The sequence below is a fragment of the Anopheles stephensi genome, chromosome 3 (assembly GCF_013141755.1).
Source record: "Anopheles stephensi strain Indian chromosome 3, UCI_ANSTEP_V1.0, whole genome shotgun sequence".
In the NCBI taxonomy this organism is placed as follows: domain Eukaryota; kingdom Metazoa; phylum Arthropoda; class Insecta; order Diptera; family Culicidae; genus Anopheles; species Anopheles stephensi.
The window spans coordinates 64506429-64526756 of record NC_050203.1 but is presented as its reverse complement, the minus strand read 5'-3'; the positions used below and the strand labels follow the sequence as shown (position 1 = coordinate 64526756).

Below are 20328 nucleotides of genomic sequence, written 5' to 3'. Positions count from 1 at the left end.
TCGAGTTCGAAAGCTTTCTTTATTTATTTATAGAGGCTTTGGGCTTTGAGAGCTCCAAAGATTTGTCTCTAGCCAAAGAAGAGAGTAACAATTAAGCTTCTCGATCATGCAACCGTATATTCAAATTCAATCATAACATGTGCCGTTTGCCAACAAAATGCTCTAGCACCTTCCAATCGCAAAAGCAAACTGTTATCTTTTAGCATCAGACTCCCGAAGCCCTGTTTTCTGGGGCTGGATCCGTTTCAACAAACACTTTAAGTACTTAGTAGACGAATGTTTTCTTTTCCCACAGTCTAAACATACTTGCGCTTCTACCTTGCGTTAAATCGATTGTTGTTCCTTGTCTCCTTCGCCAGCGTATAGCGATGCCACCCCCCGCCGGTGGCTGTGCTGTGTATGTAAATAATTTTACTTATTAGCCATGCAAATCAAGAACACCTTTGCCGATGCGAAGAGGTACACGCCCGGGGATGGGAAAGCCCGAGCCATGCCAGAATTGTGCACACTCGTTAAAGTGTGTGTGTGTGCGAGAAAGCGCTTGTTCAGCACGAAGAAGTAAATACGACATGAGCAACGAAAAACAGAAAAAAGGAAATTCATTCGTTAATTCGTGGAAAACTCTTTCATTTATTTGGTGGGTAAAGGTTCACGGACCGACCCGACCGTGCTGCTGCTTGCGTTATTTATCCACGGCCATCGTGGCACACGGAGCTGTTATCGGGTGGAAAAGCCGGTTGCAAATAAGAACTAGCAAGTAAGCTGGAAAAGCTTTTGCTTTCGGAGGGCTATAATGGAGGAAGCAAATAATGAAGCAAACGTATAATGGACTCATTTGCCTAACGTTTAGTTGCGGAGTGCGGATTTCGATACGTGTGACTGAGGACATAAATTGAATGCGATCGATGGGAGTGGAAAGAGGATACTTTTATTCCATAACGTACTTCTAGTAGAAAACTTGTTTGAAGATGCTTTAAATAAGGGAAATATGGATTAAAAATGGAAACTTTAAAATGCAGATAATAAAATTGAGAGAAAAATTCTTCCAAGGATATCTGCCAAGAAGGCGAAGATACGATCGTTGTTAATCGCAATTGATAATTACATGTCCCGGATTATATTTTTTCCTGCATTTCCATTTTTATTGTAAATCTTCTTTTCAAACACTGCTTTTAAAGTTAAACCGTGAAAAAAGCCGTTCCCCATTTCGGCTCACTTAACTTGGCGCTCGTTGGGGTACGCTCGAGCGATCGCTTTCCATCCCCGAAACCAGTCCAGCACTTAAACGAATGATAAATGGCTACAATAACCTTTTTGCCGAGGTGGAAACTGAATCGACCGCAAGCAAACCAAAAAAGAAAAGCGGAACCCACCGATTGCGAACCGCGTTCTTCATCCATCTCGCTTCCATTGCGTAACGCACGCTCATGTCAACCCGGGTGGTCGTGGTGCTTCGGGTCGGCTTTTGCATATCAATCATAATAAAATGGCGCCCAGCTGTACATATCCGTGCGGTGGCGGCAAGGTTGGGGAAAAAAGGAATCAGTTTCTTCCGTTCCGTCCGCTCTCTCTCTCTCTTTCTCTCTCTCTCTCTCTCTCTTTGAGCTGAAACACGCCGAACAATGATTTGCCATTCATTCGAAGCTTTCGTTTCATCTGTAAATGTGTTTTACTTAAATGATACGCCGATCGAAACGAACATTCTGCATTCGGGGTGAAATAACGACTCCGTCTCAAAGGTAAATCCCAACTCTCGGTGCACGCGACTGCCTGTGACCGGTGAACCAGATTCCCGAATTCGAATTTTCATACACATCGCATACTAAAAAGGGCGATGATCGATAGGGAACGAAGGTTTTCATGCAAGCGTTGCGTTCAATCGGAAGCAACCGCCTTAAAAAGAGAATGTTTTGAAAATGTTCTTTTCCTTGGCAAGGGTTTTCATTCATACGCCCTTCCCAACCATTCCCAATCGACATGTCTTTCGTGATGTTACAATTCCCGGCACGGGACAGGCGCTCAAGTACATTTCAATTTCTGCTGCTGAATGCTTCCGCCCCAAACGCTCTCCCGTTACATTCGGCATCGAAATGCATCAGCATGCATCATACAAATGCAATGCCGCTGGTGCACAAAGCCACCAACCAACCAGCGAAGAAACATCATTCGTTTATTTTATGCACGTTTTATTCGTGACGTTTTCTTGTTCCAGCGCTATCGGGGAACATGAGCTGCATCGCAAGTACGCTTGCATGTCGTGTTGCAGCACAGAGCGTTTGGGTCTACCATTCCTACCAGGCATACACACACACACATCCATTGCATTGGACTATCTCTTTATAACCTGCCTCAACCTGCCAAGCGCTCCCTCTCGAGAAAATTGGGAAGTTATTTCGCCCGCGCATTCTTTTCCGCGGCCCATTGTTTGCTCAGCCGAACGGAACGAACTGCAGACCCACTTGAACTGCAGGCTGACTTATGCAACAGAGTGCCTACTTGCAGGGGATGCAATCCACGACGCCTAGATCGTGCGAGATACCGTGGCCAGATACTTCTTGCCGGAGGCCATAAACAATGCCACACATTTTTAGTGATCATGATGGGTAATGTAGGGTTCTCGGTACCACGGACTCCATTTGCACCAAGCCGGCGACCCCCGCGGTGGGAGTTTTTTGTCAAGGGTTGGCAAGCTTTTGCATGGTTTGTAGGAAATGCTGATGTTTTGGAGATTTTTGCTTTAAATAATGTTTGAAGTGTGTTATGAAAAGATTCAATGTTCATTTTTACTTTATTTGATTCAACATGGATTAGAATTTGGTTTTCTTTAATTTCATAAACTTTCATAAACTAAAATATGGTTTTGTCTCAGGAGTTTTCAATTTATATTTCTATTCAATCGAACCTGGTTATGACTATAAGCACATCTTTAGTAATTCTTGTGTCGCATAAATTGTTGTAAATGCGTAAGTAAAATGTAAATAAATTAAGTGAATCCATCATAAATCTTAATTCCTTCTAAATCTTCCTTACGTCATCTAATATTCACGTGCTTTATACATTGATTCTAAAAGTAACAAAAATCTGGTTAAGGTTATATAAATTATTACTAGCTTGTAAAAATTTCTACTTGACGCTATTTTTCGACCAATAATCAAAAATATTTTGTATTTTACAAATATTTGGTTTAAGTTTAAAAAAGTCTAATTTTTTTTTATTCATAAGGAACGGCCTGGCCGTATTGCTAAAAAGTCTAATTTTATTATTCTAATAATTTTTGTCGCTACTCAGTCAAACTGCACGTTTCTTACTACAAGCTAGCAGTCTCCAAACAAACAGCACCGCTTGCCGAACCCTGACCTACATTGGTGTTGAGCAAACGTTAACCGACCGATCTTTATGGTGCTTCCATTTCAGATTAGCAACCGAAGCGACCGGACAGGACAAAATTGAGCTGTTCGAAGAGACGCTAAACTATGGCACGGGCCATATCCGCAATACAAAGAGGCATCGTTCTCGACAAAAGTGCCCGCCGGTCATACGCTCTTCAACTCCGCTGCGAGCACCCATTGTCATCTTGTTGGACGATAGGACACCATTCTTGGTGGACGATAAGACACCATTCTTGGTGGACGATAGGACACCAGTTTTGCGGGTATCATAAATTGACGAAAATAATTCACTCCCAACCGTTTGGGTAAGGCACTACTCGGGCACTCGTCCGCGTACGTGCGTGCCTCGCTCGCTCACTTCACGACAGCCGAACGTCCTGACGTTCCAACGTGTACGACTTTTTGGACGCGACTGGGGTGCTGTTTACTGCTAAAAGTTTCCCCAAACCAACCAACTTGGCTCACCAGCAACAACGACCAACAGCAATGCTAAATAGTTGTTGCAATCCTTTCTTCCTCACCTCGGGGGGGAAACTTTTAGGCCCCCGGTTGGATCCTCCCATCTCAGGACTCGAGTCTGAATTGCGTTTCCGGGTTGACGGAACCGGGCGGTTTGGGAAGGCGAACTTCCTTCCGGCATTCCATCATTGTCTTTCGGAAAACTTTTGCTCAACTACTTTAACACCTATCGTCACGAGCCACACCACACCAGCCGGAAGAGGTCCGTTTCTGTGAAGGGGTTGAAAATTTATTTTACGAAAACGCAAATACAATCCACTGTGTCACGAAACGGAACGGTCCGCTGGGGTGTGAGTGAGCCATGTGAGAAGGGTTTGGAATGACTTCTGCAGAAACTAGTTTGCCTGTGGGCTATTTGTCGACTGAATTTTACACAAGTGAGAATGTTTGAATGGACTTTTTATTGCACATGCAAATGTGGGAAAGGAAAATTGTTGTTTTTAATTTACATAAATAAAATAGAAGATAATTGAGCATTTCGTTTTGGAAGACTTAAAGTTCTAATAGGATGAAAAAGCTAATATTGCTGTGCAAGCCTCACTTGTACATTCACTTGTGAAATACTTTAAAATTCAATGAACTGTCTTAGGCTTGAGAAGCTTAAAGCTCCTACTCCTGAACGATAAAAGTTCTAAGAATGTTGCAGGAATGCTGAAAGCGGTTTTACCCCAAAATTTGCCATTTGAGTGAGGGATGATCGGCTGTTAGAGCTACAGCAAAAGTTATCTGGACGGAAAAATGCATAAAATATTGGATAAGGCGCAGCAAGTAGAGAAGAAAAGTATTTTTAGATGTAAAAGGCTATCAAGGAATTAAAAAGAGATGTTGTGAGCACGGCAAGGGTTTAAGAACGATCCAAACAAGGTTGAGCTACATAAATCCTTGATGTAACATCCTCTTCCTTGGTACTACAACCTCGAGGGGTCTCGGGCCTGTCATTTCAGGCTTTCTGACACTTCAAGTAGTCAGTCCTGTGTACGGGGAGGCGGTCTGGATGGGATTTGAACCCCGGTCCTGCCATGTGAAGACCGGTGTCGCCTCGGCCACCGAACCGCACCGAATGCAACATACAAGCATATAATCTTTAATATTGTCTTTATGCACTGAATTTCATCAGAAGCTGTTGGAAAAACCTCAACAATAGATGGAAATGTGGAGAGAAATTTTCTGAAATTACTAAGATAATAGGAGACACCACAACTATTCCCTGGAAGTTGCTGCTATAGAGATTTAAAATGAATGGCTTACGAGTTGATATTGTCGAACATTTGGAGCAAATTGTTCAGGAATCAACGCTGAATAAGAGAAGCTTATTGAGCATTGTCTTGATAGATATATCTACAGCCCAATCGGGAGTTGAACCCAGACCTTGCTCCTCGTTGCCGTTTTACTTTATTTTCTCTATTACTCTCTTCCACAATGTGAACCTTTTCCACTTAAACCCTATACCACAATCATGAACCAAATTTGAATGGCTCGAAATTGCCACATCTGTCACATAAATTTTCCATTCCTAGCACATTTATCAGCAATTATTCTCTGTATTGCTTGTATAATAAATGTCTGCACGTTTTTGTGCCCCCGTTCTTGTGCTCGAATGCGTGACAGTTTGCGGTTTTGAATGGTCATTATTCGGTGGGTTTTCTCTCGAAGCGCACGATACGATGTCACCGGTACCAAACCGGGTTCCCGCATCGGTTTTAGCATCCGAGCTGAAAAGCACATAAAAATCATGTATCGAATAGAGAAACCCAGACAGACCGACCACATTCCTCGCAAAACGTTAAGCTCAAACAGATGCCAAAAAGTTTGTACCTTTGGCGGTGCCGTTGTCGATGGGTGGGTTACGGTCTATTACGCATCCGGCAGATGGCTGGCAGCGCCCTTTATGCCGGGTGCTCTGGGTCGGCGTTGAGAGCGTACCAGAAACCCCTTTTGAAGTACAAATCAAAAGGATAAAACCAATTAATCTGTGTTTGAGCCAAATGATTAGATTTATACAAAGCGACCACAAGGGAAGGTCCTTTCGTGCGCGGATTTTCACGGAAGGCCCACAGGACACAGGACGCACATTGAGTTTGCAGCAACCCCAATAAAGGCAGCTGCAACAGCAACCGAACCAATATGCGATTAAAGGCTGAGATTAAAGCTAGCCAACGTTCTTCCCGTGCTTGGCTTAGTGCCCCGGTAACAATGGCAAGCGAACGTCTGAAGCTTTGAAGACTGGGACCGGAACCGGGACCGAAACAGGCCGTAGAGAGCTTATCTGTTACGATGCCAGCAAGTGAATTAGCTCGGAAAGGTTTCCGACGGTCCCATAATTCATGTGCAAAAAGGCTGCACCGACACTATCACGATCACGGTGTGTGCTCGTGACTAAAAAAGCCGAACATCTTAGCCATAGTGGCGCGATCCCGGTGATTCTCCGGTCTGGCCAAAATCCGTTTCAATTGCCTAATTTCGGTGGAGTGCTGCTGCGTTAGCTCTGCCTTTTTTTAAGGCCATTACATGAATCTCTCGCTCTCTCCCTCTCTCTTCCGGAAGAGCTCTTGCAAGCTTTAAAATAGGGATGGGAACTTTTAAACAGAATTTTAAATTATGACCGTTCTCGGTTCATGAGCGGCACAAATTATTTAATCTGGTGCTGCTGGCGCCTGGAAGGTTTTGACCTTGACTGAAGAAGCTGAGAAAGGAAGGACTTAAGGCTATAAATTATTAAGCTATTCGATGAGATTTTTATAGAGCTAAGTGGATGTACCGGATATCCTGTTGATAGTTGAACGATAAGGGACAGCTCAAGAGCTTTATACAGAAAGACTCGTCGTGGATTATTTATGAATAAAAATAGAAGAGACTGTTAGGGTGTTTCGGATGTATTGATTAATTTTCTGAATCACAATTTTAAATTTATTTTTTTATTATTTTTATTTATTTATTTATTTATTTATTTATTTATTTATTTATTTATTTATTTATTTATTTATTTATTTATTTGTTTATTTATTTACTTGTTTAAATATGACACCGTATTGTCAATTCGGCATGTCCGGACAACTATATACACGAGGGTTAAATAATTTATATTAGTAAGTTGACCAATTCTGTTTGGTTATCCTTTAGTACCTTTAAAAGCGGACATTTTATTTTAATGGTTGTAAGCAAAACGCTTTTCATAAAGCAATAGATAAAATTGATAACTAAAGCGTATGATTCACACAAGCGCCATTCACTTGTGCAACAGATAATAGCGACTTCGACCATTTTATCTAGTGCAGCGGTTCATGCAGTTCGCGTCTGCGTCCGCTATAATTGAGTTTGTAATTACGGCATGCCCGGCGCATAAACTATCCGGACACTATCTAATGCCGGGTGTAATATCCCTATCGTATGGCTAAGCAAAGTAAATTAATTTATCTTGTACGCAATCCCATCGAAGAACCCATTAGCTTGATTGAGCATCGTCCGGGGCGAATCGTGCCGGCAAAGTAAGGACACCGGCCCGATAACACACCAAGGAGACCGAGAGAAGGCAGCGGCTGTTGGATACGATAGACCAGGGATAGTGTGAATTTAGGACACGCAGTGCATGGGACATGCTCTACATTGTAGTGCAAAGATCCGATCCGGTCCGATTATCTCATCCATGGCAAGGGCACGTGATCGGCATCGGCCAACTGGTTCGTACCAGCGTGGTTGCACGGTCATTGTTCCGGTGCAACAATGAGCTGACATCATAACTTACCCCGTTCCCCATGCTGCAGGAGCACTGCAAACTGCGACACTGGACAGTGGACCAGTTCTTTGTGTGGCCCTCCGTTACCGACGCAAAGCAGCAATCAATCACCAGCCGTAACTGGAATAATTCCACACCGAACAGTCCGCTGTGTCGTTCGCGACATTCGTCCCACCGGTTACGATGGCCACGGTAGTACTGTGGCGATTTGGCCAGCGGCTTGCCATTATCCTTGGACATCCATCGATGAACAGTGCCGGAACGAGGCATGTCGAATGTATTTGCTGAGCCGAAACGAGATCCAAACGTTGTATGTTGATTTTTTTTGTCCTTCTTTACTCCGTTTTTGCTTCACATCCATACGATCGGAGTGGCCGAAGAAGTGAGTCGGGATTTTTGCCCTCCAGATTCTGGCAAAGCGGAATAGCTCGTGTTCGATGTTCGTGCAAAGACAGCAGGACATTACTCAATATCCCTCCGGCTACAACGCAGGAGATCGATATTGGCTAGTGGGGGGCGGTTTCAGCTGTCACATTTGGCTGGGAGTGGGCCGGGATCGGTCGACCTTGTCACTCACAGGACGTGGACATCCTGTGCACGAGCGCCCGGACGGTTGGTTTATTAATAGATGAGGCGTAGTACAAACATTTATTCAAGCATATATGTAGTATCTCCGGGCGGTATCACCGACAGCTGAATCACGCCGTCACGTTGTGCCGGTTTCGAGCCGGGTCTTGTTAGGATGATCATCCTGCAGTGCTGGCGACCTAGCCGGGAAATGGGAACGAGTTTTGGAATAGTTTATTTGGAACTAGTTTTTAGCTTGAGAATTGGGTACAATATGAGCAGGAGCTTACTTTATTTTTTTGAAAGCAAATGAAAGCTCTACGGGATGGTTTTGAGAGCAAATAATTTAAACAAAACTGAGAGCTCTTTCTAAAGTTAATTTGTTCCGGTCAAACCCTTAATGCTTCTAAAGCTCTAAAGCTCTTATTAAAAATGATGAATTGCCAATATTTTTCCCGGGGACCTTTTTCCCCTGCGCTCCATTGTTAGTTTCCGATATTTCCCAATCCATTACTGTAATCTTGGCTCTTATCGTGCTGGAGCCAGCACCGGGAGTGGATGGCTGATTCGATGTGATTTAGGTCTCACCATGCCCGGTGCCCGGTGGTGATGAATTGATATTTGTCCATAGCCTCCCATCGATGTGCGCTAATGGATCGGGTGTCATATCGGGTCTGTTGGTCAACCATTCCGAAGCCGCCGGATAATGAAGCCTGGAGTAAAGCATCTCCATGACGGTGGAACGGTAGAAACGAGTGGCACGGTGAATGTCTCTAGAGGCGATGGATGGCTATTCTTCGCAGCTAACAGTAACACAAGCGTTTGCTTGGGAACGGGGTACCTTATCAACCTCAGTACTGAAAGCGATGGATTACGCAGCAATCTTTAACTATTGCCGAACGGAACGGTGGGACAGTAAAAAATCGTTACGAACGCCAACACGCCGGTGTCTCCCTTGGCGGTGGAAAGCGTTCCAGCAAATGGCGAGAGTAGTGTTAAGTCTTATTAGACTGGTCCTGCTGCTGCGCCAGATACGGCATCTAATGCGAATCGATGACGGAGCTTATTGTCGAGTGTGGCTAGCTGCAGCAAAAGCAAACAGACGCATTGCACTTGGTGCAGTGGTTGAGCTGCCCAGATAACACGCCAATCCTGGCCGAGAGTGTTTGGGTAAACACTCCGGCCCGATCTAAGCCAGCCGTATGCAAGATGCACAGTGAGCATCGCACATAATTTCTTAGGAGTGGCACCATTTATCCTTGGATTGACATTAAGCTGCATGATAAACATCGAGTGCATTGTTGAATAAATAGATAAGCTTCAGCAGAACTCGAGCAGCTCCAAATGGCAGTACCCCTCCCATCCATTACGACGATAATATTCAAAAGCTTTTCTTAGCTTTCCAAACACTCAACGTCGGTTTTGTGGAGTGTGCTTCGCGTTCTTATGTTCCACCCCGATTTCGAAGTACGTCTCGCGTTTCATGTTTCATGCCATCATTGCAAAAAGCACCACCACATCAAACGAAAAAAAAACGTCGTGGGGTGTTTTGGATCTAAGGCACGGACTCCATAAACGGAGCGTTTGTAAGAGATGAGCAGCGTTTAAAGAAACCAACCTCTTCCAACTGAAACTGTACACCCAATCGTGGCGATTGGGATGGGCCCGTTGTCCTTTTATGCTTAGTTGCTTTCGTTCCAGTTCGCTCCATTGTTTGCACGTCGCTCAATTTCAACGGCTATGGCACTGACCAGACAAACAGCACACAACAACATCAACCCTCAACAGCGTCGATCATGTATCTCGTTCATTAACAACGGCATCCACTTACGGCATAGAATGGCGAACTAAATGCTAAATGACATTGTAGAGGTCATTTTAGCGTGGAAGCGAACACCATTCGAAAGCGGCACGCTGGGTTGATGAAACTTTTGGGGGTATGTTTGAATCAACCGAAAGAGGTCAATAATTTGCCGTAAAGCGACTATGTGGTCTATCGTCGGACAGGGATAAAGTTATCAGGCTAATGGATGTGAATTTTTGCTGACAGCTGGAATGAAAAGAATCTAGCTTAGTGTAGTGGGCTTTTTTCTTCTTCTGCTGGGAAATAACTAATGGAAAGCTTCGTTTATGCTGGTAGGATTAGTACGATGTTAAGTATTGCATATGATATTTTTAATGTTACTCGACAAATGTATCGAAATATATCAATAGTATTGTCTGAGTTCAATGCCTATTTAAAAAAAGGTTCTCATAGGGTGAATTTATGTTATTTCTGTTTCAGGCGAGGATTCAGGCGATTGAATAAAATATAGAATTATAAACGTTGATATAGGATGTTGATGAGAACAATCCGTAAGCATCGATTTGGTCATCGGCAGTGATGAGTATAACAAACTTTTGCATAAAGAGTGGCTTAAAAATAAATTTACTTCGAACGACAATTGAATTCTCTCTTCTTAGCCTCTCTTAGGCCATGCCTGTCATTTCTGGCCTACTAGACTAAATTATACCAAGAAGTTGGATAGTCAGTTCACACTACGGAGGAACGGTCCGGATGGGATTAGTGTTCGTGACAATTTGGAATACAAGTATTAAAAATAACGAATGGAATGGAATTAATTTGACTCAAATTCTATATACTATACAACAGAGATTATACAAAAATACTAATACTAGGTCCCGGCCGACTCATCAGCAGTTAAATGTAACTACCGTTGCCATGGTTAGACCTTGGAGATCAGTTGGTAATCCTTTTAGCTACAGAATCGTTGGATAAGGTCCACTGATGAAGGGTTACCAATTAAATTCTATTCGCGGCGAATGAAGAAAGTTTGATCGAAGACGATCTCTCTCTTTAAAAATATAGGTAACAAGGGCTTTAAGACTGTAATCAACTGCGAGTCTAAACTCATATGACAAATTGTACTAAACTTATATTATCTGTCTTAATTGTTTAAACAGATGCTTTGATTCGTGTACTAAATTTTCACAACGATAAAGTCACCAGGTCATAAAATCTCGGTTTCGTTATCGGTTTTTGCTGTCTGTTTACCAAGTTCTTCACTCAGAGAATTTAGAAGTAGTATAATCATATCTTCAATGGTTGTTTCTACGATTGTACTTTTATTATACATTGCAACATAGCTGCTTCAAATCGACTAATAACATCGTCAAATTTTGTCTATTGTTAACACATGATACATGTCATGAAGGATGAAGCAAGGACACAGGGTTATCAACTGAAAGCCTTAAAAATCAGAATTATTGTATATTGATACGCTGCATTAATGGCGGTCCTGAGAGAAGCCGACGGTATAGAGGAGCTTCGTTCGATGTCCTTCAAACATGAATTATTTAAAGTTTTGATCGTTGAACACGCTAACACAAGAAAAGAGATATCTGGCTCGAACGAATAAAGTAAAACCGAAATTCAACATTTTTATGTATTTTTAAAAGCTCTGATTTATGTTTCTGTGAAATGAGTGAAAAAATCAATGCAATAATTCTTCGACACCATTGATTTTGAATCTGGTTGCGGATGTAACACTCCACACTCCACACACGCTTTCGCTGTGCCTAATAGTTCACTACTGCCGAATTTCATTATCGGCGTAATCAATGGCCAAAAAGCGCTGCGCATTCAACCATGTCTGGCGATAAATTAAAGCATTACCTTCAGCCCCAAAAATAAACCCTCAGGTCGCGACGGATTCGACAAATCCATCTGTCTGGCGTGCGCAGGAATAATTTATCATGCTATCCCACGCCCGTCCGGAAGTTACGTTCCGCAAAGCGATGAAATCACTTTATCGTTTAAATTCACTCCCCCGAAACCTGAAGCCTGGCCTGGCCTTCCCAGGTGGAAGATTATCTATACGAGTGAGCTTCAAGTAGAAGGATCTGCACGCTCTGCAGCATAAATCTTTCCACCGACGGCGTCGTTGTCGTGCGACAACGGGGACAAACAAGGCAGGGAATATTTGTTGCAGTCAGTTCGCGAATTGAGGGTATTCCAACGCATCCACCATTCGGGTGAATGGTTTTGCACCTTTTAGCTATGTGCCCGGCCACTCACATGCAACAGCGTGTCGATTCGGGTGGGAAAATTTATGACCACGATAGCTATCGTCTCCGGTGCTACGGCGTGCCATTATCCCGATCGTGTTCCCGCTTTGGCAACTGTATCTCTGTTATCTGGCTTCCGGGGCTTGCTTTCTTCGCAGGATGCAACTTTCAACGCAGGAAGCCGGAAGAAGAAAAATTGGCCAGTATGCAACACTGCAACTAAATGTGCTACTAAATTGGGTTCGCTTACAGCAGGTAGCCTGAACGGTAGCTTTGCCTACCCTAAGAAAGACCTATCGCTTCGTCTTCATATTCGTACGGAGCTTTATGGGGAGGGCTTGCCGTGCCACGCAAAAGGCGTCCATCTTTTATTCATGGGGTCACCGGGGCTAATGAAAACCGTTAAAATTTCCTTTCGCATCCTGTTCCAGTGTCCCAGTGGGACGGTTTCCAGCCCGGCCGGGTACGGTCGCTTTCCATGCGGAAGTCCAATAAACGGTGTGTACGTGAGTGCGCCGTGTTTAGGCACGGTAGGGCAGTGGACCATGTGGACACACTTTAATGTGGATAAAATTGCAAATTGGAAGTAAATTGAATCTTTCCCTTGCATGACCTATAAAATTAGGGATCGCATGGCAAAACCGATGGTCCTGCCCTGGTGCTGTTCTCTTCCGTGTCGAAGCGACCAGGGCAAAGGAAAGCTTCGACTGTGCATGTACTGACACGAACTGACCATAAACGAGGCCGTCGAAACGGATGGTCAATGGCCACGAAGGAATGGTTGCGTTTGAAGAGGTCACATTTTTATAAAAATAACATCACATCTTGTGAAGCACGTCGGTCTGAACTTTTCCAGCTGGCTTGATGGATACGGTGGAGTACGGTCTGAATAGTTTACAGTATGTGAAGAATGTTTGTGGAAGCAATTTTGTCCGAGAGTATACGTGTTTTTTTTTGCGATTTTGTAACATTTCCTGCAATCTATTTTTATTTAAAGGATTAAGTACGAAAAATTAAAATAAGGGTATGGTTAGAAGAATTCAATGAAATTACTAGCTATTTTGGGGTATATGACTCTTTTGCAGATATTTTTGAGATATTTTGTTAATTTTTTTCAGATTGTTTTTAATATTTTATTTTATTTTATTTTTTTGTTTTTTTACCTTTTACCCATTATCATCAGAATCATCGAAGCTACTGGCATTTCTCCATATGTTTTGTTGTCCACTCCTTAGTTTATTCTTCTCTGTTTTTCTTTTCTTTACAACCACGATAGTCTCAGTCGGTCTGGATGGAATTTGAATCCAGCCCTGTCATGTGAAGACCAGCCTCGCTGTTGTCTGGTCCGATGGCCTCACACAGTTTATCAAATTTTTCAAGGTCAACCTAGCAGCGGAAGGAGCGGCCGCTCGGGGCCTCGTCGGTCAGCGGGGCCTCATCGGTGAGGGAAATCCTGTTGTTTCCCTCTAATATCACAAATAGAGGAGTCTCAACTGCCCTTCTGCTCGGGGCCTCCAAATATCTTGACCTACCAGTGCTATAAATACAATTTTTGTATTTTTTTATTCATAAAGGACAGTCTGACCATATTGCTTAATTTTTGTTGTTGTATAGTAACATAAATCTATTCAACTGAAACATTCAACTGGACAAAAAGCTATTTCAGTACGTAGACTATTCGATAATTCATATTAGAATATAACGTAAAAAGCTTGAGATTGATAAAACAAATTTGGCAGCTGTAATTTTGAATGTCCGGAATACCTATCCGGAAAAGAGAAAAAATTTTGGAAAACCACCAATAAACTAAGGCATGGGTTGGAACATTTTAACAATTGTATAAAAATCCTAAATAAAACTTTACTAAACTTTGTTCACATTATTCGATTAAAAAAAATCTGATAAAAGGTCCATGAGGACCCTCTATCTTAATTAAAAGATATAACCCATAGCTTCAAGACACTCCATAAATCACTTCGCTCATCCCCACTAATCGCTAGTATAGTTCACAATTTGCACCACATACCGTTAATGCCTCAGTGGCAGTGCACAGTGGCTGCAATAATAGGCGCGCGGGCATATCAAACGATAGTCAAGATCTTGCCCACGATAGCTCATCAGCGCGATAACCATCATAGTATAAATGAGAGCTAGGTGTACACGGGCGCAAGGAAATGTGTAATTCTCAGCACCACTAAGATCAGCGAAAAGAACAAACATTATGATGGCGCGCTTAGTGCCCTGTGCGCTATTGCCAGGGACCGAGAACGACCGCCGCCAACCATAAATGATCCGTGAAGCGTTGTCCCGTCCGCTGCGGTTCCGCTACGGGCAGCTCATCGTTAAAGTAATTGCAATTTAATGGGGACTCACTGGACTGCGCGCACCATAAACACACCGGGGATGACATCATTTATCGGAGAAAAACAGGCGGAAAAGAGAAGGAAAAGGAAGGAAACGCATGCCCGCTTGTTGCGTTTACGGTCAGGCACGGTTTTTTGTCCCGACGATTGTTCGACACAAACACCGAGGTTTGTGTAATTAGTCGCGTTATTTAGACGTTAATGGCAAAAGGACTTGTAATGTAATATTTTTGCTCCCCACCCGCCCCACTCGCTTTGTTTCCTGTCCTGTTCCATCTCTATACACCTGCTCAGTCAATGTTCCATCATTAAGTGTCATTCCAAGGTAAAGCAAATGGTTTGCTTTTGTTTCGGTGAGCTTTTCTTTCCTTCTGTTTTCTTGCCACGGGTTCTTGCTGTTGGGAGGGGCGTTTAATAAACTCCAGGAAATTGTTCCCTGACCTGGTTCCTGGGAGGGTGAGTTGGGGGGATGTGGTAATAAAAAGGGTTATCCTCGGTAACGTGGCTTTTACGCCACATTCTTGGCAAAGCAATTAACGAACCTATTACGACCGGTACGAGGAAAGCTTGCAGCAACGCTGGTGCGTACTCTTGGAACGTTTTCCCTAACCCGAAACAAGCTTCACACGTACGCATCTCATATTAGTGCTTTACGATTTAAGCAAATTTGACTTTTTATGCTAATGAAATGGTTCAAGTTTGCTGCCCCAATGTTGCTGCCATTATTGGCGTGGTTCTGTGTGAGTCCTTTCCGTAGCGTAAACTTTTAATAGATGTGATTAAAGCAGTAATGGTTGGTTGCGCTATTAGTTTTTATTTTTAGGCAAAACTGTTGGAGCTATTAAGCAAAACCTTTATATTGTATAAGCAGAGAAATGTATCTTTAACACATGTCATAAAATTTAATATATTATCGAGTTGGAGAGATGTGTAAAAAAGGATTCGTAATCATTGATCGGATTATTGTCTTTTGATAATGTAAAGAAAAAGTAGATGGAATAAGATGGTGAACGGTAAAGGAAGCGAACAGCTTATTCAAAAAGGTTTCCTATTATCGATGAACAGGAACTCAAGTACGGTGTACGTGAGAAAGCTGAATAAGCTTTCTATTCGAGGAACTCTTTAAATTAAGCGAACTTTACCCCAGTAAGGAACCTATTTGAGAGATTGGGAATTGTACCTATTAATAGGTTATTTGGAGCTCACAAGTTCCAGGTAAGTACTCCGTAGACAATTGCTAGGAATTGTCAGACACGCTCTGCTTTACATGAATGGGCTTAAGTTCATTGTTCTGATGAGATTCTTGATGGACAATTTCCTGTCAACTTCCAATTACAACAAGGATTATAAAAGGGATTCCTTGTGGTTCCCTTCCTTACATGCTAATATGTCTTACACAGCTGATTATCACAGCTGATTGTAGTAGTACGAATTCTATTCTTACTTACTTATCAGTTGCAACAATCCTCGATTCTCGCACACGGCTGAGCGCCATCGTCTGCCAATCCATTATCCCGGTCGTTCGATGGCGAAAGCATCAACGGCGTTACTCCATCTCAGTTTGGGACTTTCATGCATTCTCTGTCCATGTGGAAGGCCTAAAATGACTTGACGGGCCGGGTTGCACCATTTTATTCTCATGACATGACTAGCCCACCGGAGCATGGCGAGTCTAATTTCGTCTAATAATCGTGAGATCAATGTAGAGCTCGTCATTTTAGAATTTTGTACCTTGATGTCTGTTATAAATTCTTTGAGTTAGAATATTTGTTTTTCAATAGTTTTTTAAATCCAAAATAAATTGAAACAATATTGGGACAAGCCTTCGTAAGGAAGTCTCCTTATGTTCGATTTTTAGCCAGTCTAGAATGATGAAGTTTGATTTTCGAATCATTTTCATAGCAAAAACCTCACTATAATCTTTAAACCCACTGTAAGCTATCCCATTCTTTTGTTGTAAGCTATTCCTCAGACTTTTGGCTACAAACTTTATCTTCTTTGAATAAACTTTTACATCACGTAGTTTGAAAATGAGTTGTTGTGATCCTAATTTCACTCCCGCTCCCCAACAGAAAAATTGTCATTTATCATCTCAAGAATGACACCGTAACTAATGATACGGAACGGAAAAACTTGCCCGGAAAGGTGCTAGTGGCCAAGACAGTAAACCCCTTAACAGCCATGCAAAACCCCGAGTGGGAATGTTTATCAAAACACACCGGGGAGTTGTGTTGATGGATTATGTCTATTGTTAAGCGTCCCACTGTGACCGGTGTGTTGTTGTTGTTTTTCGAGTACAAAATGAACAACCCTCTTATTGTTTTAATTAGTGCAACAGCAAGAGGAAGGTCATGAATAATATTGAAATGGTTTTTACGTACTAACACACACCCGTATTCAACAATTTATCATTTCCAAAATAATCTGCTCGCTGCTAGTAACGCTCTTCAACCATGTTTCAACCGGCAAAAGCTAGTGTACAGCGTGGAACCGAAAGCTCCCCGAATGCAAATTGTGCATCCAGCAGTACGACATTCGGACTGACATTCGCAACAGGAGACAAGTGCAAACAAGCCCGGCTGAGCCCCCCGAAATAAATAGGGGGCTCCACAAAACCGCAATGGACAAATAGAGCCGAAGTAAATTCACGGGTTGACTCGAAAATAGTTGGTTGGGTGTTGGGTGACGTTTGCCGCTGGGGAAAGCTGAGGGAAGCGATCGTTTTTCATGTTTCGGTAATGTTTTTGGGGTTTCGGTGATTTTTTTACGGTCTCTGGAACAAGCTCTCTATAAACGTGACATTCTATTCTGATCTCAATTTCCCCATTTGATGCGAAATTACTGGAGAGGAAATTGTACCATGAAAAAAGAGCTTTAACTTCCCGTCCGTACTATAATCAGCCACAGTTTGATCGAGCTCACTACTGTCGCTGCATGTTTTATAATCTTTGCTGCCACAAACATTTCCAGACACACACTCACCCTTCAGTACGGGAATGCTTCAGCAACAAACCAGCAAAAAAGTCACTAAAAGTTACTGCAAGCAACCCCGCCCGCTCGGTTCACCCTTAAGTGGCCCTGCTTTGGTATTCATTGCCGACGACGTCTGGTTGGATTGCGTCTGGTTGGAGAACGATAAAACTTTGCCTGCCCGTTTCGCAGCACGTAATCGCAAAATATTCAATCCCATCGATGTGAGGTGGTGGTACTTTCGGACAGCACAGAAAGTGGCTTTTCGGAGCAACTGTTTTATGGATTTTTGTTATTCACTTTCGTTCAGAATCATGGATGTATCCTTTTTGTCCACAAACAAAACAAAACACAAAGAGGTTAGCAGTTCTCTATACCCGGATAGTGAGTCTGTAAGCTTTTTCAAATCAACTGTTGAACAGATCGGCGTCTTTAAGCCGATGTTAAAAGTTTAAGTAGGATAGTTAAAATGTCAATAAAAAAAATTCTTAAACAGCCCATACGAATAAAGCTGTGGTTAGCTTTTCAATTTAGAATTATCTATTTATTGATTGATAGAAATCTATTTATTGATTGAGTGAAACCAGGACTTTTTATAGCCAAAAACTATGAAACGTGTTTGACCCATTGTAGCAAAGCAAGCTCGAGGATCATTTCTTCTTATTTTTACGTCACCTTCGCCATTGATAATTTATTAATGTTAATGATTGACACAAACTATAAGGATATTCTTCTTCTTCTATATTAACACTACAACTTCGAGAGGTCTCGCCCTGCCATATCTGGCTTTCTGTGACTTAGTTTTACCCGGTGACCGAGGCGATAACGGCGCTGGTCTTCACACAACAGTACGGGGGTTTAAATCCCATCCAGACCGCCTCCCCGAACGCAGAGCTAACAACTTTACTCCGGGTAAAATCAAGTCACAGAACGCCAGAAATGACAGGCACTCAAGGTTGTATTGCCAAGAAAGAAGAAGAAGAAATAGGATGTTGTATGATAAGCTTTTTAACTTAAAATGACACTTGCCATATGAATAAATTCCTGAAACGAACGCAATATTACAAAGAATTGTCAGTTAAACAATTGTTTGAAAATCAAATGGCGTGAAAACGAGTTGCAATTTGAAATTCGCCAAAAAACGCCATAAACCTTTATCATGAAATTATCTCTCAATATGTTTAACCAAAGCAATTGTATTTGTTTTAACTGCTGAATTTCCTTTCAAAAGGACTAGAGCAGCTTTATATTTATTTGTTATCTGACTCTCTGATTCCTTGATCACAATATGTTCAAAGAAATCATATGGTAAATAAATGGGAAGGGATATAGGGAATAGGCGACGTTGGCTACTGCCCGTGATTGGTGTCTGATTTAATTAGTATTTGAACATTCCCGAAATTATTTACTATAAATTCCAATATTTGCATTAACTATCCGTTGAAAGTTTAATAATTGGCTGATTATTGCCCTATATAGTGGTTTGGCAAGTATTAGTACGATTATAGGGATTTGTCGTTTGAAACAGTTTTTTTTCAAATTGGATCCGTTTTTGTAGAAATTATTGACGCTGGAATTAAAAAACCTAGAAAATTGTCTTCGGTGTCTGTCTTTTGGATTAGTTTTTATTAAACCAAGCAAAAAACGAACTACACATTTTGTTATTTACTAAGCAAACTCTTCTAAAATTTACCCTTTTACTATTTCCCTACTTTCAGATCGTCCTAATCTGGCCGACGGCTAACAAACGGCAAACTTTTTCTTTCCCCATTCAGCCTGACGACCGGCCGACCGTCTCAAGTGGGCAAGCAAACTTGGTTTTAATATTTAATCGCATCATATCCCAATCACGGCCGACATACTTCAGCTCAGCTCGACCGTAAAATCCTCCCGACCCTGCAAGTGTGGATTCCTTCCTAATACACGGTGAAAAACTATCGAAAAAAAGGGTGAAAGAGTGTGAAAAAAGAGGGAAAACTCGTACTCCGTTCGAAGCAAAACGGTGTGCCGGATACGTTTTGTGCAGGTGTGAAACCACTCGTGCGAAAACAACGCCCAGTGACAGTGGTCCACTTTTTTCCGGTAGAACCCATAAAAAGTGTTCGTTTGTGTGTGTGTGTGAGTGAGCCCCGACATTCCAAAACGTGTGACAAAAGTTGTCCTGCCAATTGAAGCATGGAAGCGGTGGCGAAACCTTCCTCGACACGCTCACAGCCCGCACACTCGGTGCAGAGTCAGCAGCAAATTGCGATCGAAATTATCAGCGAGTCACCACCGATCGCCCAGCATCAGCAGCAGCAGCCACCACACCAGCAGCTGCAACATCAGGAGCTTCAGGCGCACACCCTACTACAGCAGTGCCAGCAACAGCAACAGTCAGCGGCGGTCCCGCAGCCCAACGTGGACATTGTGTTGCGCGAATCGACCCGCAGCAATCTGGTCAGCCGAAAAAAGCCCTCGAGCGCGGACGGCAAGAAGAGTTCGGGCCACAAGAGCCGGGACGACCAGAAGGGCGAAGGCAAGTCCGTGTACCGGAAGTTCTTCAAGCGCATCAAAACCATCCTGGACGGTGCGGATCCGGACGCGGCCAGCAGTAAGTGTCGTGTGTGTGTTTTTTTTTTTCAAACTCTCTTTATCCGTTTGCTGTCGCTGTTGGATGTGTCGTGTTCGGGAAATGCAATCAAACCTTGTTGGTAATTGCATTTAGTATGCAAAAATG

General features: G+C 42.7%; 2 protein-coding genes across 9 annotated transcripts in view; one reads left to right on the top strand and one right to left on the bottom strand.

Moving 5' to 3' along the window:
* The window catches only part of LOC118511653 (Kv channel-interacting protein 4-like), a 64066-nt gene that overhangs the window by 17178 nt on the left and 26560 nt on the right, over positions 1 to 20328 (top strand). For all 8 annotated transcript variants that reach the window (XM_036054991.1, XM_036054992.1, XM_036054995.1 and 5 more), the window contains one exon: positions 19328 to 20202. In XM_036054991.1, coding sequence (XP_035910884.1) covers positions 19785 to 20202 — 418 coding nt within the window. In that variant the 5' untranslated portion in view covers positions 19328 to 19784. The remainder of the gene's footprint in view (positions 1 to 19327; positions 20203 to 20328) is intronic.
* On the bottom strand, positions 6485 to 8932 carry LOC118511664. Its single transcript, XM_036055015.1, has 3 exons — positions 8797 to 8932; positions 7651 to 8408; positions 6485 to 7444 (listed from the first exon to the last, which is right to left on the bottom strand). Exons 2-3 carry the CDS (start codon positions 7909 to 7911, stop codon positions 7319 to 7321), a joined length of 387 nt encoding a protein of 128 aa, XP_035910908.1. The 5' UTR covers positions 7912 to 8408; positions 8797 to 8932; the 3' UTR covers positions 6485 to 7318.

Coding starts and splice junctions, on each gene's coding strand:
- LOC118511664 (XM_036055015.1), bottom strand. CDS start 7,911: ATGCCTCGTTCCGGCACTGTTCATCGATGGATGTCCAAGGATAATGGC. Junction 7,445..7,650: donor CCTGCAGCATGGGGAACGGG/GTAAGTTATGAT, acceptor CGTATCCAACAG/CCGCTGCCTTCTCTCGGTCT.